Raw genomic sequence first — 25,452 nt, 5'->3', positions numbered from 1 at the left:
CTTGTATCTTATTAGATCACAATGGAACAAAGGTAGAGACCTTAGGAAGCAAGACCTCAGACAGGCTGGGAAGCTGGGCATTTGGTGAATAGAGACCTCAGACAGGCTGGGAAGCTGGGCATTTGGTGAATAGAGACCTCAGACAGGCTGGGAAGCTGGGCATTTGGTGAATAGAGACCTCAGACAGGCTGGGAAGCTGGGCATTTGGAAAATAGAGACCTCAGACAGGCTGGGAAGCTGGGCATTTGGTAAATAGAGATCTCAGACAGGCTGGGAAGCAGGGCACTTGGTAAAGTGTTTGCCGGGCAAGCACGAGGACTCAGGTTTGGCTCCCTGTACCCAAATAAAAAAGCCAGGTGTTGTTGGCATACTTGTAACTCCAGCATTGGAAAAATGGAGATAGTTGGTTCCCTGGGCACTTTCTGGCCAGCCAGCCTAGTCTAACTGGTGAGCTCCAGGTCTCAAAACACAAAGTGGATCACTGTCCAGAGGAGGAACACCCAACGTGGACCTCTAATATCCACACGTGTGAATGCATACCTTTACACACACACACACACACACACACACACACACACACACACACACACACACAGACGAACCACAGAAAGTGTACAAATCTTAGATACAAACAAAACACTCTTGAATGATCAAAGGGTCTCTGAAAAAATAAGGCAGGCAATTTAAAAATTCATAGAATCAATTGAAAATAAAAGCATAATTTACCAGAATTTTTAGAATGAAGTAAAAAACAATTCTAAGAGGTAAGTTTATGGCCAGCTGTTTCTGCTACTGTGACCCTAAATAAAATTTGATAAAGGGGGAAAATCTTGGTGGATTACACATTAGAAGGGATTAATAGCGAGGATATAAAAAGAACAGCAAAAATTAAATACCCAACCAAACTATCAGTCAATAAATGGGAAAATGGACTAGACAATAGTTTTTAAAAAATGAAAAAATGCATATAGCAAAAAACATGAAAAAGTATTTAATATATTTAGTCATTAGGAAAATGAAAACTAAAACTGACATTTATAGGAAATAGCTGGAGTTGGAAACCATTATGTTATAGGATGTAAGTCAGACCCAGATAGAGAAATACTGTTTTCTTTATATGGGGAAGCTAGATTTAAATCTGTGTATGTGTTCATGTGTAAGTCTCACAAATAGAAAATGCATCATGAGGAGGGAGGAAGAAATCTTGAGAGGCAGGAGAGAGGACAATGGGGAAAAGCAGAAGTGGAGACTAGCTGGGAGGAGGAGGAAACCGGCTGCAGGGGTAGAGACAGCGGGAGCGAGGAAGAAATGAGAACCAAGGAGGATGATATACACGTGTGATATTCATAGGCCATGGTGAAGCGCGTTACTTGGTATGTTAATGTGAATAATTAAGAGGATAATTAAAAAGAAAAGAACATGGATTTATTGCATTTCTTATGGAAAAATGTTTGAAAATAGCACACGTAAATAAAGTAAAGTCAGCTGGTTGTTCAGTCTATTCATTGTTTTAGGCGAATGATGATGCTGGGGACGTTGTGCTTAGACACACAGTTTACAGTTACATTCCAAAACTAAAACCATTTCTTCATGGCGAGTTTTGCCCTGGTATTTTATGCAGGACGTGTTATGCTCTGCTTGTGGCAGACAAGCCTGCATAGACGCCATGAATCTGATAGACTGACTGGCGGCTGCATTCTTCCAGGAAACCCCACCCTGGCTCTTGCTGTACCTGAGTACCACCTAACTTCGATTGCTAAACACTAACTCTGATGATTCACAATCCTTGACTCGTGTCAATTTGCTCCAGTTTAACAAACGATCGACCACACATCACAAGCAAGGCAGGCTCAGCGAGGTATGCAAAGCAACTCCCTGTCACCATGCTGCTTAGTGTGTAAAGAAAGGCAAGCATACACCTAGATCCTCATAGTTAAACATGGCTGCCCATGCCTTCCTAATCCCAAGAGGCAGCTCAGAGCACTGCTTCTGAGCCCATGCAGCTCTCCAGGGTTCCTGACTGATACGCTCAACTGCAGTTCAACACTTCCTAGCAGATCCTGGAACCCCAAATTCAACACTTCCTAGCAGATGTCCTGGAACCCCAAATTCAACAAGTTCAGTGCAAACTCAATCACTTGCTCTCAAATTGTTTTTCTCTCCAGGAAACCCTGCTTTAGCGAACTGCACTGTCTGAAGTGTAACTGAGAAGTCTGCTGCTCTTTCTCGACGTCTTCCTCTTTCATCCCTTGCTCTACTTTTGCCAAGTCATTTCCTTCGGAGACATATGTTAGAACTCATGTACTTGGAGGTGATCTTATTTACTTTGTACTTTCTCTCGGTAGAGATTTCATTGACTTTAATGATATTATTAATGCTGATATAGTTTATATCATGAAGGTGTATTTTTTGAGACAGGGTCTTATTTAGCCCAAGGTGGTGTTGAATTTGCTCCGTGGCTGAGTATGACCTTAAACTCCTCCTAATGCCTCTGTCTCCACCCCTTCACAGTTAAAATGATTTGTTTCTTAAGTCATATCATGGTCAAGAGAAAATTATTAAATTTCATATCTTCAGAAAAAAAGTTCTTGTAATTTAAATCTGATCCATGTCATTTAATTTCCACTACCTTTCTTAGCTTATCAGCTATTTGTTAAATAAAGTTATTTAGGACTTATATCTCAGACGCTTGCTATAAGCAAGATGTGTGCTATTAGACTCTTGAAGTCTAACACACACTGCAGGACTGCCCGAGCATCAGCCAGGACTGAACACAGGAACATTCTGACAACAAATTCTGAATTCAATCCAACAAAGAGTGCTACAATACTTTGAAAAATATTCTCTGGGTTTTTTTAAATGGGCTTTACTCAAAATAACATATCTTCTTTCTCATCCTCACCCCTTCTCTCAACAAGGAATCAAACCTATAAATCCCTTGCTGCTAAGTTATAACCAGGTGTTAAAAACAAAACAAAATTCTAACAAATGCATTATGAGTGAGTTATGGTTATAGTTCTCAAGAGATGATTTAAAGTAGATTTATTATGTGATTTATTTACACCTAAATGTGTGTGTACCACATTTGTGTAGGTTCCCACTGAGGTCAGAAAAGGGATCAGACCCAGGAAGTAAAGTTACAGGTAGTTGTGAGCCACCAATGTGACCAATGTGATATGCTGGTGTGACCGAACCAAACCAAACTCAGCAGCAAACTCTCTTAACTATTAAGCTATTTTTCCAGTCCCTTAAGAAACGCATACATACATACATACACCATACATATACATACATGCATACTACACACATATACATAAGGAGGGAGAGATAGAGAAAGACAGAGAGACAGAGAGAGAGAGAGAGACACTAAAACAAGCCCAGAGGCTGGGAAATGACTTAGAAGGTAAAGGTGCTTGCCACACAAGCCTTACAGTATGAACTCAACTCAGAACCCACACAAAGCTGGAAGGACAGAACTGACTCCACAGAGTTGTTCCCTGATCTTTACTGTGGTGCACATATATATACACACATGTACATGTATATGTATATATATATATATGATCATAATAATTAAAACATGTTCATATACTTATCCTTGGATTTTTTTTTCCAGAAGGATTTGAACTTGCTACAGTAGAAATGGTAAAACAGTAATAAAATATAGAGAAGCAAAAGGATGTCTGGGAAAAAAATTTGAGAACCTGGACTGGGGAGCTATGTTAGCACAATCGCTAAAAGGGAGCCTTGGCCTGATTCTGCCCTAGTAGGGAGTTGAAGCAAAGCACAGTGGAGCAGGTCTCTGAGCGCAGGTCTCTGAGCGCGTCCACCATCTGCTCAGGGGGCCTTTCTGGGATCGCCCATCCTCAACAGTGATCCCATCTATGTCCGTCATCCCTAGCCACCTTCTCCACTTTTATTTTTTCACAGTCCCTATAATCTACTGACTGACTAGTACCTTTATGTTTGGTCTCCCCTCACCCCATGTGCAGTGCTAGATTAATTAGAGGAAAAATTTAAGAATATTTTTATGTGTATACCTAGAGCAGGGCCAGAAAATAGTAGGTGACTCCACTCTGAATTTTTGACTGAATAGATGAAAAGCCACCAAGGGAAAATATGCAAGCAAAACCAAAAACAAACAACAGACAGAATGCGGAAATTTTCTGTAGTACAATCTTTTTCTAAAGCAATTAACGTTCAGTATAAGTGGATAGGAGAAGCCTACTTTTAGAATATGGCCAGGTTGTTAGAGTTTTAAAGCTTTAAGCAAATATAGAGCTCCCAAAGACAAAGTCAATGGGGACTGCAGAAACACCCACAACTGTCACAACTGTTACACTGTTTCCATTACATTGTTAAACGCACTTGTAACAACTGATCAATGCATTCAAAAGGGGACAGGTCATATCACTAAATATAAAATTTACTTATGATTTATAATATACCTTACAGACCTTGGCTAAGGATAGTGACTACATCTTTTCCTGTGCACTTGAGTTGTGACTGTAAAGTGTGCCTTCAGGTCAGGCCTGGAACTCACTCGTGGCATCTCAGCAGATTTGGAAGTTGGAGGACTTCAGGTCTTTAGTAAAGACACCCAGCCATGTTTTGTACACCCATGTTTTGTACGCCATGATTTTTTTCTGCAGCCTTCCCGTGAAGCACCAGTACAATACGCCGTCTGGACAACAACAATGACTGCTCACGGGGTAGGGTATGGGTTTCTCACCAAAAGACTTGTGCCTCTTTGAGAATGTTCTTATCTCGGACTTTATTGCTATAAACGCACACCCACACCACTCATCTGTTTTTATTCTTTGATAACTTGAGGTGAAAAGTCACTCTTTGGTGTTCTAATTTTTCTTTTTCTTTTTTTTTTACATTTTTATTTGCTCTTAGGGAATGTCAAATAATAGACTTTAATCATATTTCTCCCTCCCCAACTCCTCAGAGATCCTCTCCTAGATTCCTACCCACCCAACTTCTGAGTTCTATTGTTTATAACAGGACTGGATATGCTTCATGTTTACTGCACATGCTACATTTTTGTTTCCTACAAATGTAAAGATGATATAGATTTATGATCACTAACTTTATAAAGCTTGACCCAATCATAGCACTTCATGTTATACAACTGTCCAGTATTTATAGTTTGCTAGTCATTTATCACCATAAGCAAAGCTATAGTATTCTTTTATACTTACCTCCTTCTAAACTAGATAGAGCCAATAAAGGTACATGGACTTTTTGAGAGATAGATAAAAGTCACTGAAACTATTAGCTAGATCTTAAGTAGTCTTTGAAATTACTATATGCTGAAAAATACTAGAATTTTTATTTAGCTTTAATTTTATCTAATTGTAGTCAATGACTTTAAAGTCATAATTCATAGCTTCAAACTCAAAATAACACGATATTCAAAAACATGCTCAGCTTCACTGATAGTTATCAAAGAGAGCAACACAGTTGGAGTAGAAGAGGATGGTTTTCATTACTGAAATGCGACAGGACTTTGTAGGAAACAAGAGACGGTGGTGTACACAGAGGCTAGAAGTCACGATGAAGGCACTGGCTGAAGGCACACACTTTCCCTACACTGTAACTCTTCTAATTAGCAGTTTGCAGCCGTGTAAGAGTGCTTTCTGGTATATGAAAAATCACTCATGAAAACTATGGAATGAGAAATTCTGAGAAAGACTGAGGAAATTTGTAACACCCAAGATCTCAGATGTAAATTCTTTACCTGTAGACAGTCTACACATGTGTAGGTGAAAATATGATCAGAGGGATTAAAATAATTTTTACTAACTGGAAGAATGGAAAACTATCTCCCAAACTGGAATTACAGAGAAATACTTCAAAGAAAATATAACAAAACTTTAATTAAGATTATGTTTCAATAGTAGACGTTAATGATTTTGCTCTTCATTTTCCCAAAGTTCGGAGCACTTGCACTATGCTTTCTTTTTGATCAGAATTCTGATAAGCTGCAGCTGCTGCTGTGGGAAAACAGGCACAGGCAAGGCCATTTCCTCTTCCTAGGCCAAGATTAAGGACAGATGCTAATGATGTTAAATGAAAACAGAAAAGCCCTTTAGATGCAGGGAAAAATTAGATTGCTGAGTAGAAAATACATTTTATATCGAGTTTATTGAAAATCCAGTTCATCTGCTCAAATTAAGCTAATTTTCAAACGTCTTACCCATTCCCTTGCACAGGCACACGCACACACACACACACACACACACACACACACACACAGACATACACACACACCACAAGTAATATGCTTTTGCAGATAAATGGTTGCGATTGAAGATAAGACTGTGTGAGCCCAGAGAGACAAAACCTGAAGATAGCAGACGAAGGTGCAAGCGTACAGACAAAGCAAAGGCTTCTACGTATGCCCCCTGAGGCCCCCTGACAGCCGTGGTGTCTCCAACTGCCCCTTTCATCTTGCTTTATCATTCCTCTCAAGTAGGGAAGTGAGAACATGTTATCGGGGTTATTCTTTTTCCTGTCAAAGATTAGTGACATACAAAGAGGGAAAAAAATCAACTTAAGATCTTTATTTAAAAAAAAAATTAAGTTGGTGAGGTTTTCCTTAGAGAATTATGGAACAATTTATCTAACTTTTTTAGATCAGGAAATTGTAATACTTATTCAATAGGTAGCATTAATTCCATAAAGGAGAGAGTAACATTGACTAAAATGCAGTTGTATAATGTGATTAGTTGAGGCGGATAGAATAGAGCCGAGGGAAAGGTGAGAAAGAAGAAACATGGAGTAGAAATGAGTTAATATTTACTGAAGACCTACTGTGTGCTGGGCATTTCGTATAAAGAGCACCTCACTGAAGAGGTGGATGGTACTGAAGACCTACTGTGTGCTGGGCATTTTGTATAAAGAACACCTCACCAAAGAGGTGGATGGTACTGAAGACCTACGGTGTGCTGGGCATTTCGTATAAAGAGCATCTCACTGAAGAGGTGGACGGCACTGTATCTATTACACACGAGGAAACTGGTCATCAGGTTCAGGTTAATAATGCAGGAAAGCCAGGGTTCAGTCTTACAACTATCACAGTAAAAACCACAAGGCCAACCAAGAAGAGGAAGAGAAGTGGAAAAGGGGTGTGCAGTAGAGGTGAACGGAAAGGAACAGCCGGCCACGGGGGAGTGAGCCCAATAGGAAACACGCAGAAAAGAATGTGGAGGAGACAAGGCAGGTGTTAGATGTGCTAGCAGAGACACAGAAATAAGTGGTCAGTGGGGATTATCTACTGGAAATACAGACTTCAGGACAAGATATAAGCTATTTTTACTTCTCTTTTGGGGACAGAGACTATCAGGGTAATTACTTCCTACACAGCACTGAACCTCCCCACCACGAATTTTTGAGCAGGGTTTGGCATGGCTGGCATTCTAAGCCAGACAATCCCTTTGCGGTGGTATTGGTTCCTTTCCCTCACTCTGACCAAAGCTGCTGACCTAGATACCTTAAAGAAGCAAGGAATTATTTTGGCTCACGGATTCAGAGTTAGGATAGAGGGTATGGCAGAGAACAGTTCCCACCAGGCAGCCAGAGCAGAAAATGAGGTATACATACAGGAAAGGGTGTTCCCCACCTCCCAGTGTTACCATAGTATGAATCCATTGTAGGAGGAATACCTCACTAGGTAAGAGCCTTATTATCTAACTGTCTCTAACCTTATGGGACCTTGCAGACTACCAGAGGTGTGTTCCTCCTTCTCTAGACAGTCTCAGTCACTACCCAATTCAAGATGACTTTGAACTCACTGTGCATCCAGGCTAGGATTACAAGTGTGTACTTCAGCGCCTACTTTACTCTTTCTTAATCCAGTGATGTAGTCAGTCAGAACTAGTCATCTCAAGGGGTCTGTTCTCTACATCACAGATTGTTCAACAATATTCCTGGCCACTTCTATTGCATACCTTGTAGCACCTACTATACCATGTGTCAACAACCAAAAATGTCACCACATTGTCACATGGAACCTAAGGCTATATACACTGTCTTCAGTTGAGAACTATCGATCATCTAAACTCAGCATCAGCACAGTTTTGCTTGCAAACTGCTTCTAAGAGATGTGAAACAGTGTGTGTTTAAAATAAATAGTTTTGAGCTACATAAATAATCTAAGGGAAAGCAATAGAGCTATCAGAGACTGTCCTCCGTGACGGCGACTGTGTCTAAGATAAGAGAACTGGCTTTGGAGTTTAGAGACCCGGGGTTCTCCTCTGCTCTGGTACAGACTAATAGGATCAAGAGCAAATCCCTTCCTTGTCAGCCTGCCTTGCCTCTGAACGCTTGCTTTACCAAGAGTTCAAATATACACTTCAGGGAAAAGTGTTAAATTCCTTCCTTCCATACATCTGTTCTTGATACCATTGCTGAAGGGCAAGTACAGCGAATAGTGCTGGTTGGGGAGCTTATATTTCCCCCATTTCCTTACCAAAGTGTGGTCTGTGGTCACAGCACCAATGCCACCTGAGAAATCTGTTAGGAGAGATTAGCTGCATCAAAATCCTGGCTAGCAAACAATGATACCTACTGCTCACGTGCGAAGGTGCTGCTTGAGGGCATCTTCAGCCCAGGCTCCCTGTTAACCACAGGTGTGGAAAATCTTAAAAACTACTCTTGTCGGCTTGCTTTCCAGTTCTGGCTTACTTGACAATTAGGTCTCACGGCTAACACGTGTGTGCTTAGCTAGCTAACATCCTAAGGGCTGCTCTAGGAGTACTTTTCAGGCATTACTATTGTGTGGTCCTCCCAACTCTCCTACGAGGCCGACATCATTCTCATTCTCATTATACAAATGAAACTGAAGCCCACAGAGGAGGGTTAATTTACTCACCAAAAGCTTCAGTTCTAAGTACAGACCTATGTACTCTGGTCCCACAACCCATATCGACTCCTACCTCTAACGGTAAGATCAAAAAGGACACAAAGGCTCCCCCACTAAAATTTCCAGATCATCTGTGAAAAGCTTTGATAAATACTGTCATGGAAGTCCCTCTTATTTACTCAAACTTCTAAGCCAGTATCATTCTTTGTAAAAGTCTAGACACTGCAAAAGGCAAAAACCAGAAATGAAGCATCATTATTTTAAGGAAAGCAGGTGGATCTCTATAAATTCCAGAACAGCTAGAGCTGTACAGGGAAGCCCTGTCTCCAAAACCAAGAAACCAGACCAAACCAAGCAACAAAAAGGTACATTCTTTGGACTGCTTCAAGTCAATTCTAGGAGTCTGACTCTCCGACCTACTTTTTCCACTTTCTAGGAATCTATGTCAACACAGAAGTGTTATGATTAGTAGTAGATTTTTTTTTAACACAGCATTATTTAAGAAAGAAAGTTTGAAGCCACAAGTGTACAATGTTAGGAGAACAGACTACTAGGGAGCTCTGAAAAATCATTCTTTCCTGGGACATTTCTGACATGGGAAATAATGCCAACTTCCAAATACATGCAATCGGATAGAAACCTTAGTGAAAGCACATGATGCCTACCTGGATAGTCACACCAAAGCATAGAGCTACGGTAACACCAAGTGCTTGACTTCAGGGTATCGGACCAATTCCTTACCAGCATTTCTTTTCTTCATACGCATTTTTTAAATTTCTGAAGTACACATTACTTCTACAATAATTAAAATTAATAGGTTCCTGTAAACACGGCCATCTCACGGTATTGTGAATGGCAACCTACGCTGTAATAAAGTAAATGCCACTGACATTACGGACACAGAATAAAACCCAGAGAGCTTTATCCTTCCAGCTACCAAGTGGGGCACTTATCTTCCATAAAACCACCACGTGGTCACTGTCATCAGTATACTTGGATCATGTCTCATGAATGCAATTATCAACATATGTGGTAGAGCCATGCCCAGTCCCTTCCGTTGCCCGGAGAGCAGCACACATTGTGCCTCCCCCTTGCCTATCTCTCTGTGAGGCTTGGCTTGTACTTCTAACCAGGCACAGTTACTGTTTCTCAAGGCTTTCTTCTTAAGGGTACCTGATTTTAACCGGACTTCCCTTGTCAATCATCCTGCCTGCAAAGATTCCGGGCAGAACACTACTTAGCTTTTCTTCAGAGTATGAGCTAAGGACAAACTGTAAAGGATGGGAGAGATGCCTGTGGAGCCTAGAGGCTGGGAAGGAACCCAGGGGAGGGGTCTGTTTCTTATTAGAAAAGGAAACAGAAAACAGAATGAGATAAAAACACACAGGACTAGGAAGGGGCAAAAAGCTGAGAAGCACACGTGAGGTAATTCTGGAACAAACCACAGTGACCCCACCCAGGAGGGCTGTGGCCTTCAGTCCCCTCTTGACTTCTAGAAGGCTGAAACTCTGAACTTCACACCATCTGAACACTCTAAGCAGGAAGACAGCAGGAAAATGGCCCCTGCCTCATTTCAAGCTAGTTAGTTTGGCTTCCATTTTGTTTTCTATCATTGGTTTTATGGAAATTTTCAGTGTAAACTTTAAATAATGTAGGAAGCAATTTTCCAGAATTATCCCATTTATAATCTGGAGTCTGGGCACCCTTAAAACCAATCAACCAAAAAAAAAATGAACAAGGGACTATCACCATAATAAAAAATTAAAATGACTCATTGGAATATGTTTTATAGTTGTCAACTGTATTCTCCTTCAGATATTGTATGTCTAAAGATAGTTCTGTGACATTACATAGACTTCTAAATTTCATTTCAGATTGTGAAAAAAACATAGAAAACAGGCTTAGGGATACTGTTACCAAAATATGATGGCTCACAAGAGTTTGCTTTCTGCATCAGTGGGCTGTACCAATTCTGACTTCCTGATAAGAGGTTCCCAGGTACAGATATGGCAAGATTTCAGGTGTGTTTTCTCCATGATTGTGAGTGAGTATACAGGTAAATAATGTAGCCAAAATAAAGTGACACAAGTAATACGTCTAAGGAGAGGAGAAAAAGGAAATTTCACGACAGACAGAAGCAAGCAGGTATGAGATAGGGTATCTCTTTCCTAGAATGTATATTTAATCTTTTGTTTCACCATTTTCTTAGTTCTAGCGACAGTTCCAGTAAGACTAGAGTTCCCGATGCTGTCCATGCCATCGTGTTGGTAAAGTCCGGAGAAGTAGTCCCCAGATGTCATGACAACCATCCGTACATTTCCTTTTGGAAAAGGAGTTTTAGTGGCCAGTCTTTTCCAGCTGAGCAACTAAAGTAAGAGGAAATCAAGACCCCATCTACTGAGTCAAGCATGGGACAATTGGATAGGAATGCCACCAGAAAGGCAACCAGCAAGATCTCCTAGCTACCAATTATTTGCTTCTGTCACCAGCTCCTATACTGTCACACAGATGAACAATTACTCTGTGCGAGGCTACCAAGCTCAAGGCCACACTGCATTGTATCTGTTTCTTAAGTAATGGGTTGAGATGTTTTTATTTTACTAATGTATTTAGTTGATGATTTATTTAGTGATACTAGAGTTTTCGAAATGTGAAAAAAAAAGACAAATGGAGAGTGATGGCAATAGACATGGATTAACTGATTATCCCAGTAGTATGGTCTTACTTATGTGATTTCTAAAGGGCTGCTTATTGGGGAAGATTTTTGAGTAGCTAATTACTGTAACTGCCTATAAAAAAAAATCGTCCCACGTAGAATTCAATTTTTACGTTCAAGATGAGATCAAATTCAGGGAACTTAAAAAGTACCCAGTTTCTCTCTCTATTATGTCTGGCCTTTTAGTAAAGCTTCCTTCGCGTTGGTACTCACGGAAAGCAATTTTCTTTTTTCACTTCTAAAATGAAGTTGAGCTCTGCTCGGTGCTGCTGTGAAACTTGCTCCGGGGAGAGTCCCAGTGTCACCCGGGCAGGCACCGACACACGCTTCCCCACCCGCTGTGCCGGCCGGCCGCCCACACCGTCCAGGGCGCGTGCAGGGCTCTGGATCCAAGCGGAGGGCCCACGGAGCGCAAGTTGCCCGGGGTTTTCAGGTGCGGCACCGGAGGGCACGTCCACGGAGCCCGGCCCCGCCCGTCAACCGCTCGCCGCGTGCCCAGCCGCCTGCCCGCGGCCCGCGCTCACCTGCTCGCCCTCGTCCTGCCGCCGCCTGCGCCGCGGGCTCGTCCGGGGCTCCCGCTCCTCCGCCGGCTCTGCCGGCGCCGCCCCGTCCTCGTCGCGCTCCCCGCCGCCGGCGCCGCCCCGCAGCAGCTCCCCGGCCGAACACATCCCGCCGCTGACACCGCCCGCCCGCACGGCCGCCGCTGGCCACACCGGGATCCTGCTCGAGAGCCTGGCGCGGACGCGAACCCCAGAAGCGCACCCACCGGCCTGGGCGCCAGAAGTGCTGGAGCCGCCCGCCCCTCCTGTCAGCCACTCGCCCCGCCCCCTGCTCGGGGGGAGGAGCCCTCCAGGGGCGGGGCTATGGTGGGAGGGGCGGGGCCGAGGCGAACCGCTGCCCAATAGAGGCGGGACTTGGTAGGGTGGGCAGGACTCTGGGAGGGGCGGAACCAAGGGATAATATTATCACTGCCGGACAGAGAATATGAAAGAAGCCATAGGTGCTTAAGGGAGATTGGGTGTGTCTGACAGGCTACTATTATATATGAGAGCTTTTGTGTAATTGTGTGTCTGTAACTATCAGTACACAACGGACAGATATTCTGTGATGTGTGTGTGTGTGTGTGTGTGTGAGAGAGAGAGAGAGAGAGAGAGAGAGACAGACAGAAAAGAGGAGGTTTGTTGTGGGAAAGTGTGTGTGAGACACATTGTAACAGACTGTAACAAACTGCGTGAAGATGATGTGAACGAAGCCATTAGATGCCTGAGATCGTATCTGTATTATGAAAGCCTGTGTATAATCGTGAGCCTGTGAGAGACTCTTATCTCCACACAATAGACTGTGGAAGACTACATACCCAAGTCTACTGTGACAAGATACTGTGGGAGACCCTAGGTGTTGAAAGTCTGTGTGAGAATATAGGTAGAAGAGAAAGGACAACTAAGAGTGAGACAATCCATGTGAGAGGGGAGCTGTGTGTGTGAAGATGTGAGAATGAGTGAGAGGCTGTGTGAGTGTGAAAGACAGAACAAGAAACATGCACACATACATGCACACACTCGGCTGCAGCCGCTGGGGTGTGCCTGGGTGTGTTGATGGCTGCTTGTCCTTTGAAAGGAATGCAGGCTTCTCGGCCACTTCCTTCTCTTCTTTTGCTTCCTCTCCCTAAGTGTGTCTTCTAGTGGCTGTGCCTAGAAGACTTCTCTGTGCTTTCTGCTGTGCCTTGCTTGTTGCAGTCCTGGCCTCATTTAGGGAACTGCCTGCCATTGTGCATGTGCTAGAAATGAGTACAAAACTCCCGGTGACGAGGGAAGCAATCCAGTTTCTTTGTCTTGCTAGGTCACCCATATAAGTGTAAACTGAGGAAATGAAACAAAAAGATCAAGCTCTTGTGCTTGCCTTTTACCTGTGCACTGAGAAAAAGATTATGGGGTAGAAGACATATCAGACTGTCAGTGGAAATTATTTCCATATTTAACGCGTAGATCTGGAGACAAGTAAGTCATTTGGGAATTCTTTTTTAAAATGTCTTCAGGCCTAGCCAAGGAGTTAAATAAGCAGGAATTCACTGACGCATTTTAAATATTTGCTTTGTCTGGGGTGATCAGAAGATTCTCTTATCCTTTCGCTCCCTCCTAACTCCCGTCATCTCTCTCGGGTACACATTATCTCACATAAACATGGTTTCTTACCCGCAGTCTACTTGTCAGTGTGTAATGGAACCCAGTTTCTCGCTCACACAGACTCTCTCAAATCGTCTTTAATAGTTTCTCTCAAACAAACACTCTTCCTGGAGACTAGAAAATATGCTTTTAGACATCACAGATTAGAAAGAAAATGAATCTGTTTTAACGTCTCTCTTATAGGACTTTAACATCTTAGATGACAGTAATTTAATGGTATATGTACATAATCAGAAGCTAATGTCACCCTGTGTGGAAAGAGGAAGGTGCCTAGTGGGAGGATAGAAGAGAGTAATGTGTGTGTGTGTGTGTGTGTGTGTGCGTATGTATGTGAATATGATCAAAATACATTATATGCATGTATAAAAATGTCACAATGAATCCCACTATCTTGTATAATTAACAAAAGTGGAGAGAAATGTCACCTTCGAAAACGCAAGCATCTGGGATGAGCCTCCTTCCTTTCCTCTAATGGCAACGTTTCAGTTCATTTTTGAAATTTTATTTTGGCTTTTGTTTCTTACAAAGAAACAATATTTTATTTAACAACTAGATCCTCTTAAAGAATAAAACAACTCTAGAATTATATGTGGTGGCACAGAGAACACCAGCCTTTACTGCCAACCCTGTGAACTGAGGCCAGCGTGTCTCTCCTTGGCCTGCATCCATTGGTGCGGTGAGTTCAGCAGCTGTGCACTGGTCAGTAAGGTGCAGAATGAGCAGAAAGCGCCCGTACATGTGAGAACAGAATGCGTACAGATGGGTTCATGGAAACACGCAGAGCTAAGCTTGTTCAGTGGCTGAGTCCTTTGGAACACACCGTCTGGTTTTCTATTAAGGTTGGTTTCTCCACTTCCTCTCCGTTTTTTCAAGACAAGGTCTTGCTTGTGAGACAGGAGCTGGCCTTCAACTCAAGTCTCTCCTGCCTCTACCTTCAGTGGGGCAAAACTGCAGGTGAATGCTAACACACCTCACTCGGGCTTCTTGATTCTTTGAGATGGGCCATCGTTTAGTGTTTCAGTGCATTGTTATTGAAGGCTAGGAGGCACTGAGCTCAGAAAACTTCTCTCTTACTCTCAGGAAACTTCCGTTTTAAGCCCCTCATTTTAGTATGCTTCTCTTGGCCAAAGTAAAAATAAATAAATAAATAAAACAACAGCAATAACAAACTCTTTTACCAAGGCATGGGCAGAGTTCTACATCAGTAGTCTTTTAGTATGGTATTCTTTTGTTTTGTTTTACTTTGAAATGATATACTTTTGTTCCCAAGAACCTGTTTTCTTAGAGACGCAGAGAATTACATCTTTCTACAAATGTAATAACAGTATCTACACAAGGCACTATTTAGATTACACGTTAGACCATACACTTTCAAGGGCATTTCATGGAAAGAGTGGGCTATTTTTACTCTCTGAGCCATATGAGTAACATCTAAAGAAAGCTATCAGGCACTTGCCCATGGGAAATATAAGGTTGTTATTACCTAGGCAACTGCAACATGGCAGATTGCGATTTTATTAGCATATTTACCTGTTCCCCCAGGAATTACGTGTGCTTGTGTAAGGCGTGTCCTGTGTAGCACTACATGGCCTTTGCAGTTCCTCTAAGAATGATTTTAATATCATACCATCACCCCTTTTATACTTCATTTTTAATCCCTCTTGATTCATTTCATTTGGTCATCTTTCCAGAGGGAACAATGAACAGCGGCCAGGATCTCACCTATTTGACTATGGGAAGAAATGTGGTGATCCCAGACTTCATTCTTCTGTTGGATTGTTGGCACACTATGGTGTTATTTCTTACAGTTTTTCAATATTGCCAATATTTGCTCCTCATCTAATTTGCATCTGCTCATTTCTTCTTTGTCAGAATCTTCAGAATGAGGGGTCATTTTTGAAATGTTTGAAATTGTAGGTAAATGCTCAGGAACCCCTAGCTTTTCACCGGTATGTGTGAATTTCAAGGGAAAGGGACCCATTGGTGAATTCTTGCATTGTTCTGGGTTCCTGCAGATAAAGGCAAGTGGGTGACAGAGTTAGCTGCTGTCAACCTGGCACAACCTACACATTCCTGGGAAGAGGGAATTGCAATTGAGTTGCTTACATCAGAACGGCCTTTGGGCATGACAAATCTATATGGCATTTTCTTAATTTCTAACTGATGAAGGAGGATCCAGGCCACTGTGTGTGGTGCATTCACAGACAAATGGGTTTGGAATGTGTAAGAAAGGTAGCAGCCAGGCAGGGTATGAGTGCCAGAAAAGGACATTCCCCGGATCTCTGCTTTAGTTCCTGCGTTGGATTCCTGCCCTGATTTCCCTCAGTGATGGACTGTGTTCTGTAAGGTCACCTAAACCCTTTCCTCCACAAGTTGCTCTTAATCAGAGCACAGGAAAGCAAACTAGAGATTGGATCAGGGATACAGATTAGCCACCCCAGGGAGTCAGGTGTCCGGGGAAACATTTGCCCTTCCTCTTGGAATTAATTCACATTCTCTGTTCTCTTTCTTCTCTCTGGTGTGTTCCTTCTGTCTTCACACCCTGTTGATTTCTTTCCATGCAAGAAGAATGTTGTCATCATGGGGGTTGGGGGAGATAAGCATGAGAAAACTATTAAACTTATTAGTAGGGAGAGACAGAGAAAAGAGAACAAGGAAAAGGAACCAGATACAAACGACTATCCAGCATTTGTCTGCTGTCTTCAAAATATAGATAATGCTTTAAGGAGACTGTTGTGTAAGCCGATGACATGCGTAGGACAGTACACACTCATCTGTAAAGATATCTGTGCCCTGTTGCACACTAAGCTCAGATAGGAGCTAATTCAAAAGGCTGCGTCCTGGACTCAGGGAAGGCTATTCAAAGGGAACAAAGTTGCCCTTAGATAGGAGTGAGCTTTCCACTTGTACAGTGTGCTGACCATAGTTAATAACACTCAATTATGTACTTCAAAGTTGCTGAACGCAGACTTAAAAGGTTCTAGCTATAAAAAATGGTATGCAATTGAAGCTCTGGATACATCGATTGTTAGCTTGACATAATAATTCTATAATAGCATATGTCAAGATGTCATATTACCTCGTGAATGCATATAAAAAAGTAAAAATAAACCTTAAAAGCTTTAAAGGTGTTTGTATAAAGATGTTCAAGTAGAACTAGAGTCTAAGATGAAGTTTTACGGTGAGCAATTGAAAAGTATAAGGTAAGTGGAAGACTGTAGTGGAATACTGCTGGGTTTGGGGGGATACACCTGTAATCCTAGCACTCAGGAGATGGAGGCAGGAAGATGGAGGGTTCAAGGCCAGCTTGGATTATACAGTGAGTCTGAGACCAGTCTTGGCTACCATACATATTGACAACGTTTCTCAACAACAACAAAGAGAAACCAAACCAAATGAACAAGAACAATCACTTCTTTTATGTTATCTTGTATCCCAGTAGCAAGGCAGAAAACGGCAGTCACGGACTTAGCTCTTTTCAGGTTAGGTGTTACAAATGTTCAGATGCGGAATTCTATGGACGAATAGATCAAATAGAATCTTAAACTGTGTGTGTGTGTGTGTGTGTGTAGCTTTTTCCATTCAGAGAATGTGACTATGGATGATGCTTTCTTATAAAATTAATTGTAATGTTTTGATTTAAAAACACGTTATCCAAGATCTACATCTATCCCCCTTGTAAAGCAGGACTGTTATCACCCAAAGCCTAGTGGACTCAGCTTCATAGCCGAAAGTTCTATTACTGTTTGTTGAATAATTTAGTTGGTGAACGGGCTTGGATCTTTTATTCATGCTAGTCTCAATAATTTAGAATCAGAGCTGGAAAGGAACTTAAGAGGCAGCTCTGAGCACATCTCCGCCCAGTGCGGAAGTCCTCCTCTGACACTCCTGACAGCTGGTCACCCTCACCCTTCAGGAAGGCTTCTGGGATTGTTAGATTTTTGTCACCTTGAGATAAAACTAGAATCGCCTGGGAAGAAGGAACTGCAACTGAAAAACTGTCACCATCAGATTGGCCTGTGAGCATTTCTTTTACTTAGTAATTAATGTGGGCAGGCCAAGCCCATCATGGGCAGTGCCACCTCTGGGCTGGTCGTCCTGACCTTTTTAAGAAAGCAAGCTGAGCACACCATGGAGGGTAAGCCAATAAGCAATGTTCCTCCATGGCCTCTGCTTCAGTTCCTGCCTCCAGGTTCCTGTCTTGAACTCCTGCCCTGGATGCCCTTAGTGATGGATTGTGCTCTAGGTACTGTAACACGTAATAAACCCTTTTCTCGCCATGTTGGTTTTGGTCACTGTTTTATCACAGGCACAGAAAGCGAAGGACAGCTGCCAACTGCGGCAAACTCACTCCTTCCCATACCATCTGCTCCGTTCCTGGATAACTCCCTAACTGCTAGCAGGTTGTTTCCATCAATTGACTTTACTTTTTTTTTTTTTTTTAAACTCATGTTTCTTTGTTTGTTTCTGCGGGGAGGTTCCTGGGGGAGGTTCCTAAGTGCAGTCCTGGAGGTCAGAGGACAACCTGCAGGAGTCGCTTCTTGCCTTCCACCATGCGGATTCTTAGGATTAAACTCAGATCTTCGGGCTTGACAGCGAGCTCCTTTCCTTGCTGAGACATCTTGCTGGCATCCACCACCAACTAACTTGAATTTGTATCTTTATCTCCTCTTTTTGACCCAAGTTAATTCCTTAAGTACAAGCAAACAGATAAATCTTTTCTCCCCTCAAGACAATAGTTCGAAAACTTAAAAAAGCACAGTTATTATTTTTTTATGTATATGTGAACATGCATTCGATAGCGTGCGTATTCAGATCTAAGGACAATTTGCAGAGCTGGCTCTTCTCTTCAGAGAGGTTCCAAGGATTGGTTCCAGGTTATCAGGCTTGCTGAGCCATCTCGCTGCCCCTTTATGGAGTTCTTTTTAAAGTAGTTTTATCTTAATCTTTATTCTTTCAGTTGTTATTCATAGGGTGATACTGGATTTTGCTGTTGCTATCTGTACCCCCTTTTGTTTTCTTTTAAGGGAACACAGATATGTCGCTACCAGGAAGCAGGGTGCACCTACTTTTTTTATTAAGAATACTCCAACTGTTAAAAATTATTCTATCTAGCCAGGCAGTGCTGACACATGCCCTTAATCCTAGCACTAGGTAAGCAGAGGCAGGAGGGTCTTTGAGTTCAAGGCCAGCCTGGTCTACAGAGTGAGTTCCAGGACAGTCCAGTGTACACAAAGAAATCCTGTCACCAAACAAAACAAAATCTACATTTTGCCAGTGCTGCCTATGATTTCAATGTCAGTGTATCTACTTCTGGCCCAGTGTATAGTCTCCTGACTATATCAACTAAAAATTCAAATGAATTTCACCCTTCCTCACCTCCAGTGGCCACTGGGATTGGTTTGAAGATTGGCACATCACCCAACTCAGGGCAATCAAGACCAATGAGATTCATCTCTGGGATTTTGATTTGTGCTGCAGAAAAACCAGCATCTTGTCCAGAGGACGGATGTGCTAGGACATGCGTAGGTCTGCAGGGAAACCATCTCACAGCACTCGAGATTGAGACAGCCCAACAAAACCTACAACCGACTCGTGAACCTCGCAAGTCAGTTGCTGGCGTTTCATTAAGTGCGAGAAGGGTCAGAAGGACAGACTCCGGGATGCAGGAGAAAGAACAATCCTTTTAGGATCGGACTGCGGAAGCCAGGCTGCAGTGCTTTTAGGATGTCTGCTTCTGCTTTCATCATCAGAAAAAACGAGCAGGTCAAAGTAGACGTTTTAAAAAGCATCTTCCCAGTTCTATACTCCCTTGACTTCTGTATGGCTTTACTCCTAGATCTAAGCTGAGTGTCTTCCACTGTTCACCGCATTTATTGCAATTAGGGTTAAACTGTTCTTATTGGAGAGGTTAATTCATAGAAATCAAAGAGCCGAAGCAATTTTCTCATGGTACATCTTCTTTTATCACTAGTAATTAAGCCACGTAAAGTTGCTTTCTTTATCCTCCTCCACCGTTAAGGTATCTTTTGAAATATCTCGATGTATATATAACTTGTCCTGTGATAAGACACCCATAATTTTCAGACTGTAATTTTTGTTCAGCCAATAGTAGGTCTATAGCTCCAGGAAAGTTGCAGGCATAACACAATGAATAGCTATAGAGCTAAACTCACATGGTCCTAGTTGGTGTTTTTCTGTGTTTGCTTTCCTGGGTATGAGTTTTCTGAGCAAATCTGCTGCTCTCAGTGTATACACATGAAGAAAACTACAGTCTTCCAAGAAGAGTGCTACCTTTTCCAGGGAGCATTTAGAAGAATCTGGAAGAGTGGAAATGGTATAGTATAAGAGGTTAGAAATTTTAGGTCTTGGCTGTGTCTGAATTTCTGGCTCTTTGGGTTTCTATTTTCATACTCAAACCATAGTAGTCAGCATTAATATTATAACAGAGGAACTGATGACATGAGATGAGACTTGGTTTATTATTGTTTTGTTTGGTTAACAGTAAAAGGAAAATCTTAAGTTATATCTGTTCTGCAAATGGAGCTGGACTTGTGTTTCCTTACATAGGTAATATATTTGTGGTTGGATTGTAAAGAAATTTGAAACACTGAAAAGGGACGTATAGGGTTTGTATTTTAACTGGGCTGGAAAGGAGATTGTAAACAGGACATGCTGATGGGGTCGCAGTGGTTGGACGCCTAGATCCCGGGAGGCAACTGGATTTCACATAGTGTACTGAGTATTAGTAGTGGCAACCTGGCATGCTGTATAAGAAGGCTGTGAGCATTTACCGGGGAAGAAAGACTGGTGGTCCCAATGTCGCTGTGGTCTCGGGTGTTCCCTACAACTGACATGTTGAAACTTGATGGGCAGTAAGACACTATCATGAGATGAGGTCTGGAAGAGATCAAGAGCAGAGCTCTCATGGACAGGATTGAGATGTGTGGACAAGATGTAGCCCTCAAACACTCATAGCTAAACAAGGTCAAAAATCATCCAGGACGTGCAAGATGGCACACTATGTCATCTATAACATGCTATTTACCTTTAAGTTGCTTCTCTGTGTGATTTAAATATCAGGGAAGACAATACAATTGAAGAGTAGACATATAGCTCGACAGTATTCCTATAAGGGGCTGGGGATATGGTTTCATAATTAAGAGCACTTGCTGCTCTTGAAGAGGACCTGGGTTACGATCTCAGCATCTCCAAGGCGGCTCCCAAACACATGTAACTCCAGTTCCAGAGGATCTGGCGCCCCTTTCTGACCTCTCTGGGCACCAAGCACGGCACACACATGGTGCACATACACACAGGCATGTAAAACACGTGTCCAAAATTAAATCTAAAAAACAACACAAACATTATTCCTCTAGGACTAGCCACAGACTTTTGCAGGTTTTTTTCCCTCTGAGAAGGGACACATTTGACTGATGCTTACAGAAAGGTACACAAATACATGAAAGAGAACAGAAAAGGCAGCTGCTCTCTTGTATAGCTTATTCTCTGGACAGCTGCCCCTCTTAGCAAATTAGATGAGGTAGCTACAGTTTTTCCTCCTTGTCTTATCCTTCCATCTCTCCAGATCTGAATAACCTAGAACACGGTGAAGAATCAGGAAGTACGCAAAGGCCTTCTAAATGACTCTAGAACCTCCTGAGTATTAATTAGTTCAACCATTTAGAAATAAGTGCTTCTTCGGGCCCCAGAGGAAGCCTGCTTATTCATAAACCACAACTGCAATAGGCAGGGTGCCCAAAGGGGCCAGGTGCTATTTGTACTGTGTGTGCATGGCAACAAAGGGGGCACAAGGACTATTAAGGAGCCTTTCTTCTTCTCAGTTTTTAAACTCTGATGGGGATTATAGAGCATTTGGGCACTGAAGAGTAAAGCCCAACTCATGTCTCATGGGTTCTTGCAAATGGAACGCTATGCAGTTCCAAAGCAGGGTGATTCCTCACACCTAGGGCACACAGTTGAAGTGGCAACACTAGGAGACAGGGGAGTGCTTTCGGCAGGACATTGCCTTGTCAGCAGCCGCAATTAGGTTTCTTGAGTTAGCATAAAGTGGAAACTTAAAGGTACTTTATGATAGCACCTGAGCCGAAGTCCAGGAGCCGCTTAGGGTAGGGACGAACTTTGAGGTCCTCACTGAATAATGCAATAGCCAGTACTCTAATGTTTCATAACCTTTGCAATTAGAAGTTCCCTTGGAGGCCATCTGGGCTCCAAATTGCATGAAAAACACTTACAAAGGGTAAGTGTCTTATCAGTTAAGAGGGCTGTGCCATCCCTGGCACACCTTTTTCCTTACCTTTCCTACCTTTCCTTTCCTTTCCTTTTCTTTTCTTTTTTCTTCTTTCCTTTTCTAATATAGCTATCAATATATCTTTCTCTATCTATCTATCTATCTATCTATCTATCTATCTATCTATCTATCATATATCTGTTTTATCTATCATCTGTCTATCTGTCTATCATCTATTTACCTATTTATCTATCATCCACCTATCTATCATCTATCTATCTATCTATCTATCTATCTATCTATCTTCTGTCTATGTATCTATCTATCTATCTATCATATATCTGTTTTATCTATCATCTGTCTATCATCTATTTATCTATCATCCACCTATCTATCATCTATCTATCTATCTATCATCTATCTATCTATCTATCTATCTATCTATCTATCTTCTGTCTATCTATCTATCTATCTATCTATCTATCTATCTATCTATCTATCATCTATCATCTATCTATCTATCATCCACCTATCTATCATCTATCTATCTATCTATCTATCTATCTATCTATCTTCTGTCTATCTATCTATCTAATCTATCTATCTATCTATCATCTATCTATCTATCTATCATCTGTCTATCTATCTATCTATCTATCATCTATCTATCTATCTATCTATCTATCTATCTATCTATCTATCAGCTAGCCATCTATCTATCTATCTGGCTTCTTTGAGACAAAGGAAATCAGGACTGGGGATGCCATAAGGCTTTCGGCATTGCTGTGTCAGGAAGCTGAGTTCTTTCCCACCCTTCTTACCCACATTCTCTTCTAGTCAGTCATTCTCCCTGCCCCACCTTTGTATCAGGTCTGCTTGTCTCAGGTCCTTCCATGACTCATACTTTTCCTTCCATTTCCTTACTCTCCTTTCCAAGATGAGTGTGGTCACGTACACCTGCAATCCCAGCACTGGGAGAGTATGGTATAGATTTCAAATTCAGGCAAGCTTGGGATCCATAGTGAGAGCCTATCTTAAAAGCAAACAAACAAATCTACCATGACCACTATGACCACCACCACAACCATCACCACCACCACCCCAAACACATCTCACTTATCTGATAATCATCTTGTAAATCTGGACAGTGGTCCACAATTTTTTCACTGACTTTAAGAAAAACCTTGGGCTGGAGAGATGGCTCAGTAGTTAAGAGCATTGCCTGCTCTTCCAAAGGTCCTGAGTTCAATTCCCAGCAACCACATGGTGGCTCACAACCATCTGTAATGAGGTTTGGTGCCCTCTTCTGGCCTGAAGACATACACACAGACAGAATATTGTCATAATAAATAAATAAATATTAAAAAAAAAGAAAAACCTTGAAGTATGGCTATCTTTTCCTCACTGCCTCCTCTCTTACTGAATAAAAATTCTTCAATAACTCTGTTTTCTTCATCTTTGCTTGTCAGAGAACATATTAGGAGCTTGCTTCAGACTGAATGTTTGTGTCCACATCCCCAAATTCCCATGTCGAAATGCAATCTATATAATATGATGGTCTTTAGGGGCAGAGAGATCAAAACTTATCATTATAAGAGAGACAGTGGAGAATTCCTTTGCTCTTTCTGCAATATGATGAGACAGAAAGATGACTGTCTATGAATCAAAATGTGGAATTTCATCAGGTAATGAATTTGATGATTTTTTCCTTTTCATTTTGACTTTGTATGTATGGGTTTGCCTGCACATCTGTCTGTCAACTACATGTATGCTGGGTCCACAGAGCCCAGAACTGCAACTGCAGCTGGAGTCACAGATGGCTGTGAGCCATCATGCGGGTGCTAGGAACTGGACCCAGGTCCTCTAGAAGAGCAGTCAGTGCTCCTAACCACGGTAACCCTCCAGACCCAGATTCCTATTATCTATTTTCCATCTAGTATATGACACTTGATTAAGACAGCCCGAATGGAATAAGACCATGCCCAATATTAGGACACATTAGAGTCTCAGTGAGTAAGTGTGGAAGGCATGTACAGCACCTGAAATCACGGAGCCTGAGCACAGACGGCCAGGCTAGTATTCTACTGTCTACTGCACACTTGCTCTGTGCAGTGAACTACGGATCGAAATCATCTGAGAAGGTTTTCAGTTTGTTTGTTTTTGTTTTTTATAAAGCCCAAAATTCTAGCACTCACCCTCTCCCACAAATATCAGATTTCTTCTCTGCATTTATATATATATATATATATAATGATTTATTTATCTTTTTATTTTTTTTATGTGCATTGGTGTGAAGGTGTCAGATCCCCTGGAACTGGATTTTCAGACAGTTGTGAGCTGCCATGTGGGTGCTGGGAATTGAACCCGAATCCTCTGGAAGAGTAGTCAGTGCTCTTCACCTCTGAGCCATTTCTCCAGCCCCTCTGCATTTATATTCTATCACTTGATTTTAATGAGTGAACTGTGCATACGCCCTCAGGTTGCCATTAATGTCAAATCAGTGTTCAGTATTTCCTTCCTCTCTTTCTCCCCATTCCTTCCCCCCTCCCTCTTCCCTTTCTTTCCTTCTTTTCTTGTTGCTTGTTGGTTTTTCAAGGCAGGGTTTCTCGGTGTAGCTCTGGCTTACCTGGGAATTGTTCTGGAGACCAGGCTGGCTTCGAACTCACAGAGATCAGCCTGACTCTGCCTTCTGAGTCCTGGCCTTGAAAGCGTGCACCACGGCTTCCCCGCTAGTGTTTTCTTTCACTTGCTTTTAAGAACAATCATGTTGAAGAAGTCAAAGCAATGTGCAATAGACTTTAGAAAGATCTGCATTCAAGATGGTTAAATTTGTTTAAGTGTGTGTTAAAGGATTAGCGCCCTCTAGAAAATAGCGTATCTTAATAGCAGTCACTAATGATTATGGGCAGATAAGGCTCAGTTTCACTTCCTACTGCTCAATTATTTAGTTTTCACTTTTCTACCTCTTGTAAAATAGGTTTCATTTCTCACATTAATTTGAAATTTTCCCCTAACATCTTATGCTCATTTTCCCATTTATACTCAAAGAACTCCTTTTTTTTTTTTTTTTTTTTGCCCCAAACCTCCTTTTCTGATGAAACACATCTTTCCAGCTCTTGCTCTCGATACTCTCGGTTCTCTCAGACTGTCTGTCCACATCCCTGCAAAGCTGCCACAGGGTCCCGTGACAAGCGGTTTCTTCTGCCGTCACATTGAGCCCGTTGGCTCCTGGGGATCGTCAGGGCTCTGAGGACAGATGCTGCTGTGGGCGGGAGCTTGGCGAGTTTCACTGTTTTCCATGGACATCACGTGGGCTCAGGCAGGAAGCCTGTTTCCACCGGCCATCCTGGAGCAGGAAGACAGGCCCCGTGTAGGTGGTTTTGAAGAAACCTCCTTCTGGCTTTCCTGTTCCCAGCTGGCTTTTGGTTGC

General features: G+C 42.1%; 1 protein-coding gene across 1 annotated transcript in view; it reads right to left on the bottom strand.

The window, feature by feature from the left end:
• Positions 1–12,401, bottom strand: part of Fam241a (family with sequence similarity 241 member A) — a 29,578-nt gene extending 17,177 nt beyond the window's left edge. The window contains exon 1 of the mRNA XM_085677728.2: positions 12,113–12,401. Within this exon, the coding sequence (XP_085533854.2) occupies positions 12,113–12,256 (144 nt within the window). The 5' untranslated portion in view covers positions 12,257–12,401. The remainder of the gene's footprint in view (positions 1–12,112) is intronic.
• Between the last annotated feature and the right edge of the window lie 13,051 nt (positions 12,402–25,452).

The sequence above is a fragment of the Myodes glareolus genome, chromosome 17 (assembly GCF_982192425.1).
Source record: "Myodes glareolus chromosome 17, mMyoGla1.1, whole genome shotgun sequence".
Lineage (NCBI taxonomy): Eukaryota > Metazoa > Chordata > Mammalia > Rodentia > Cricetidae > Myodes > Myodes glareolus.
Note: the sequence above shows the minus strand (reverse complement) of the source record. Positions and strands in the feature narration are given on the sequence as shown.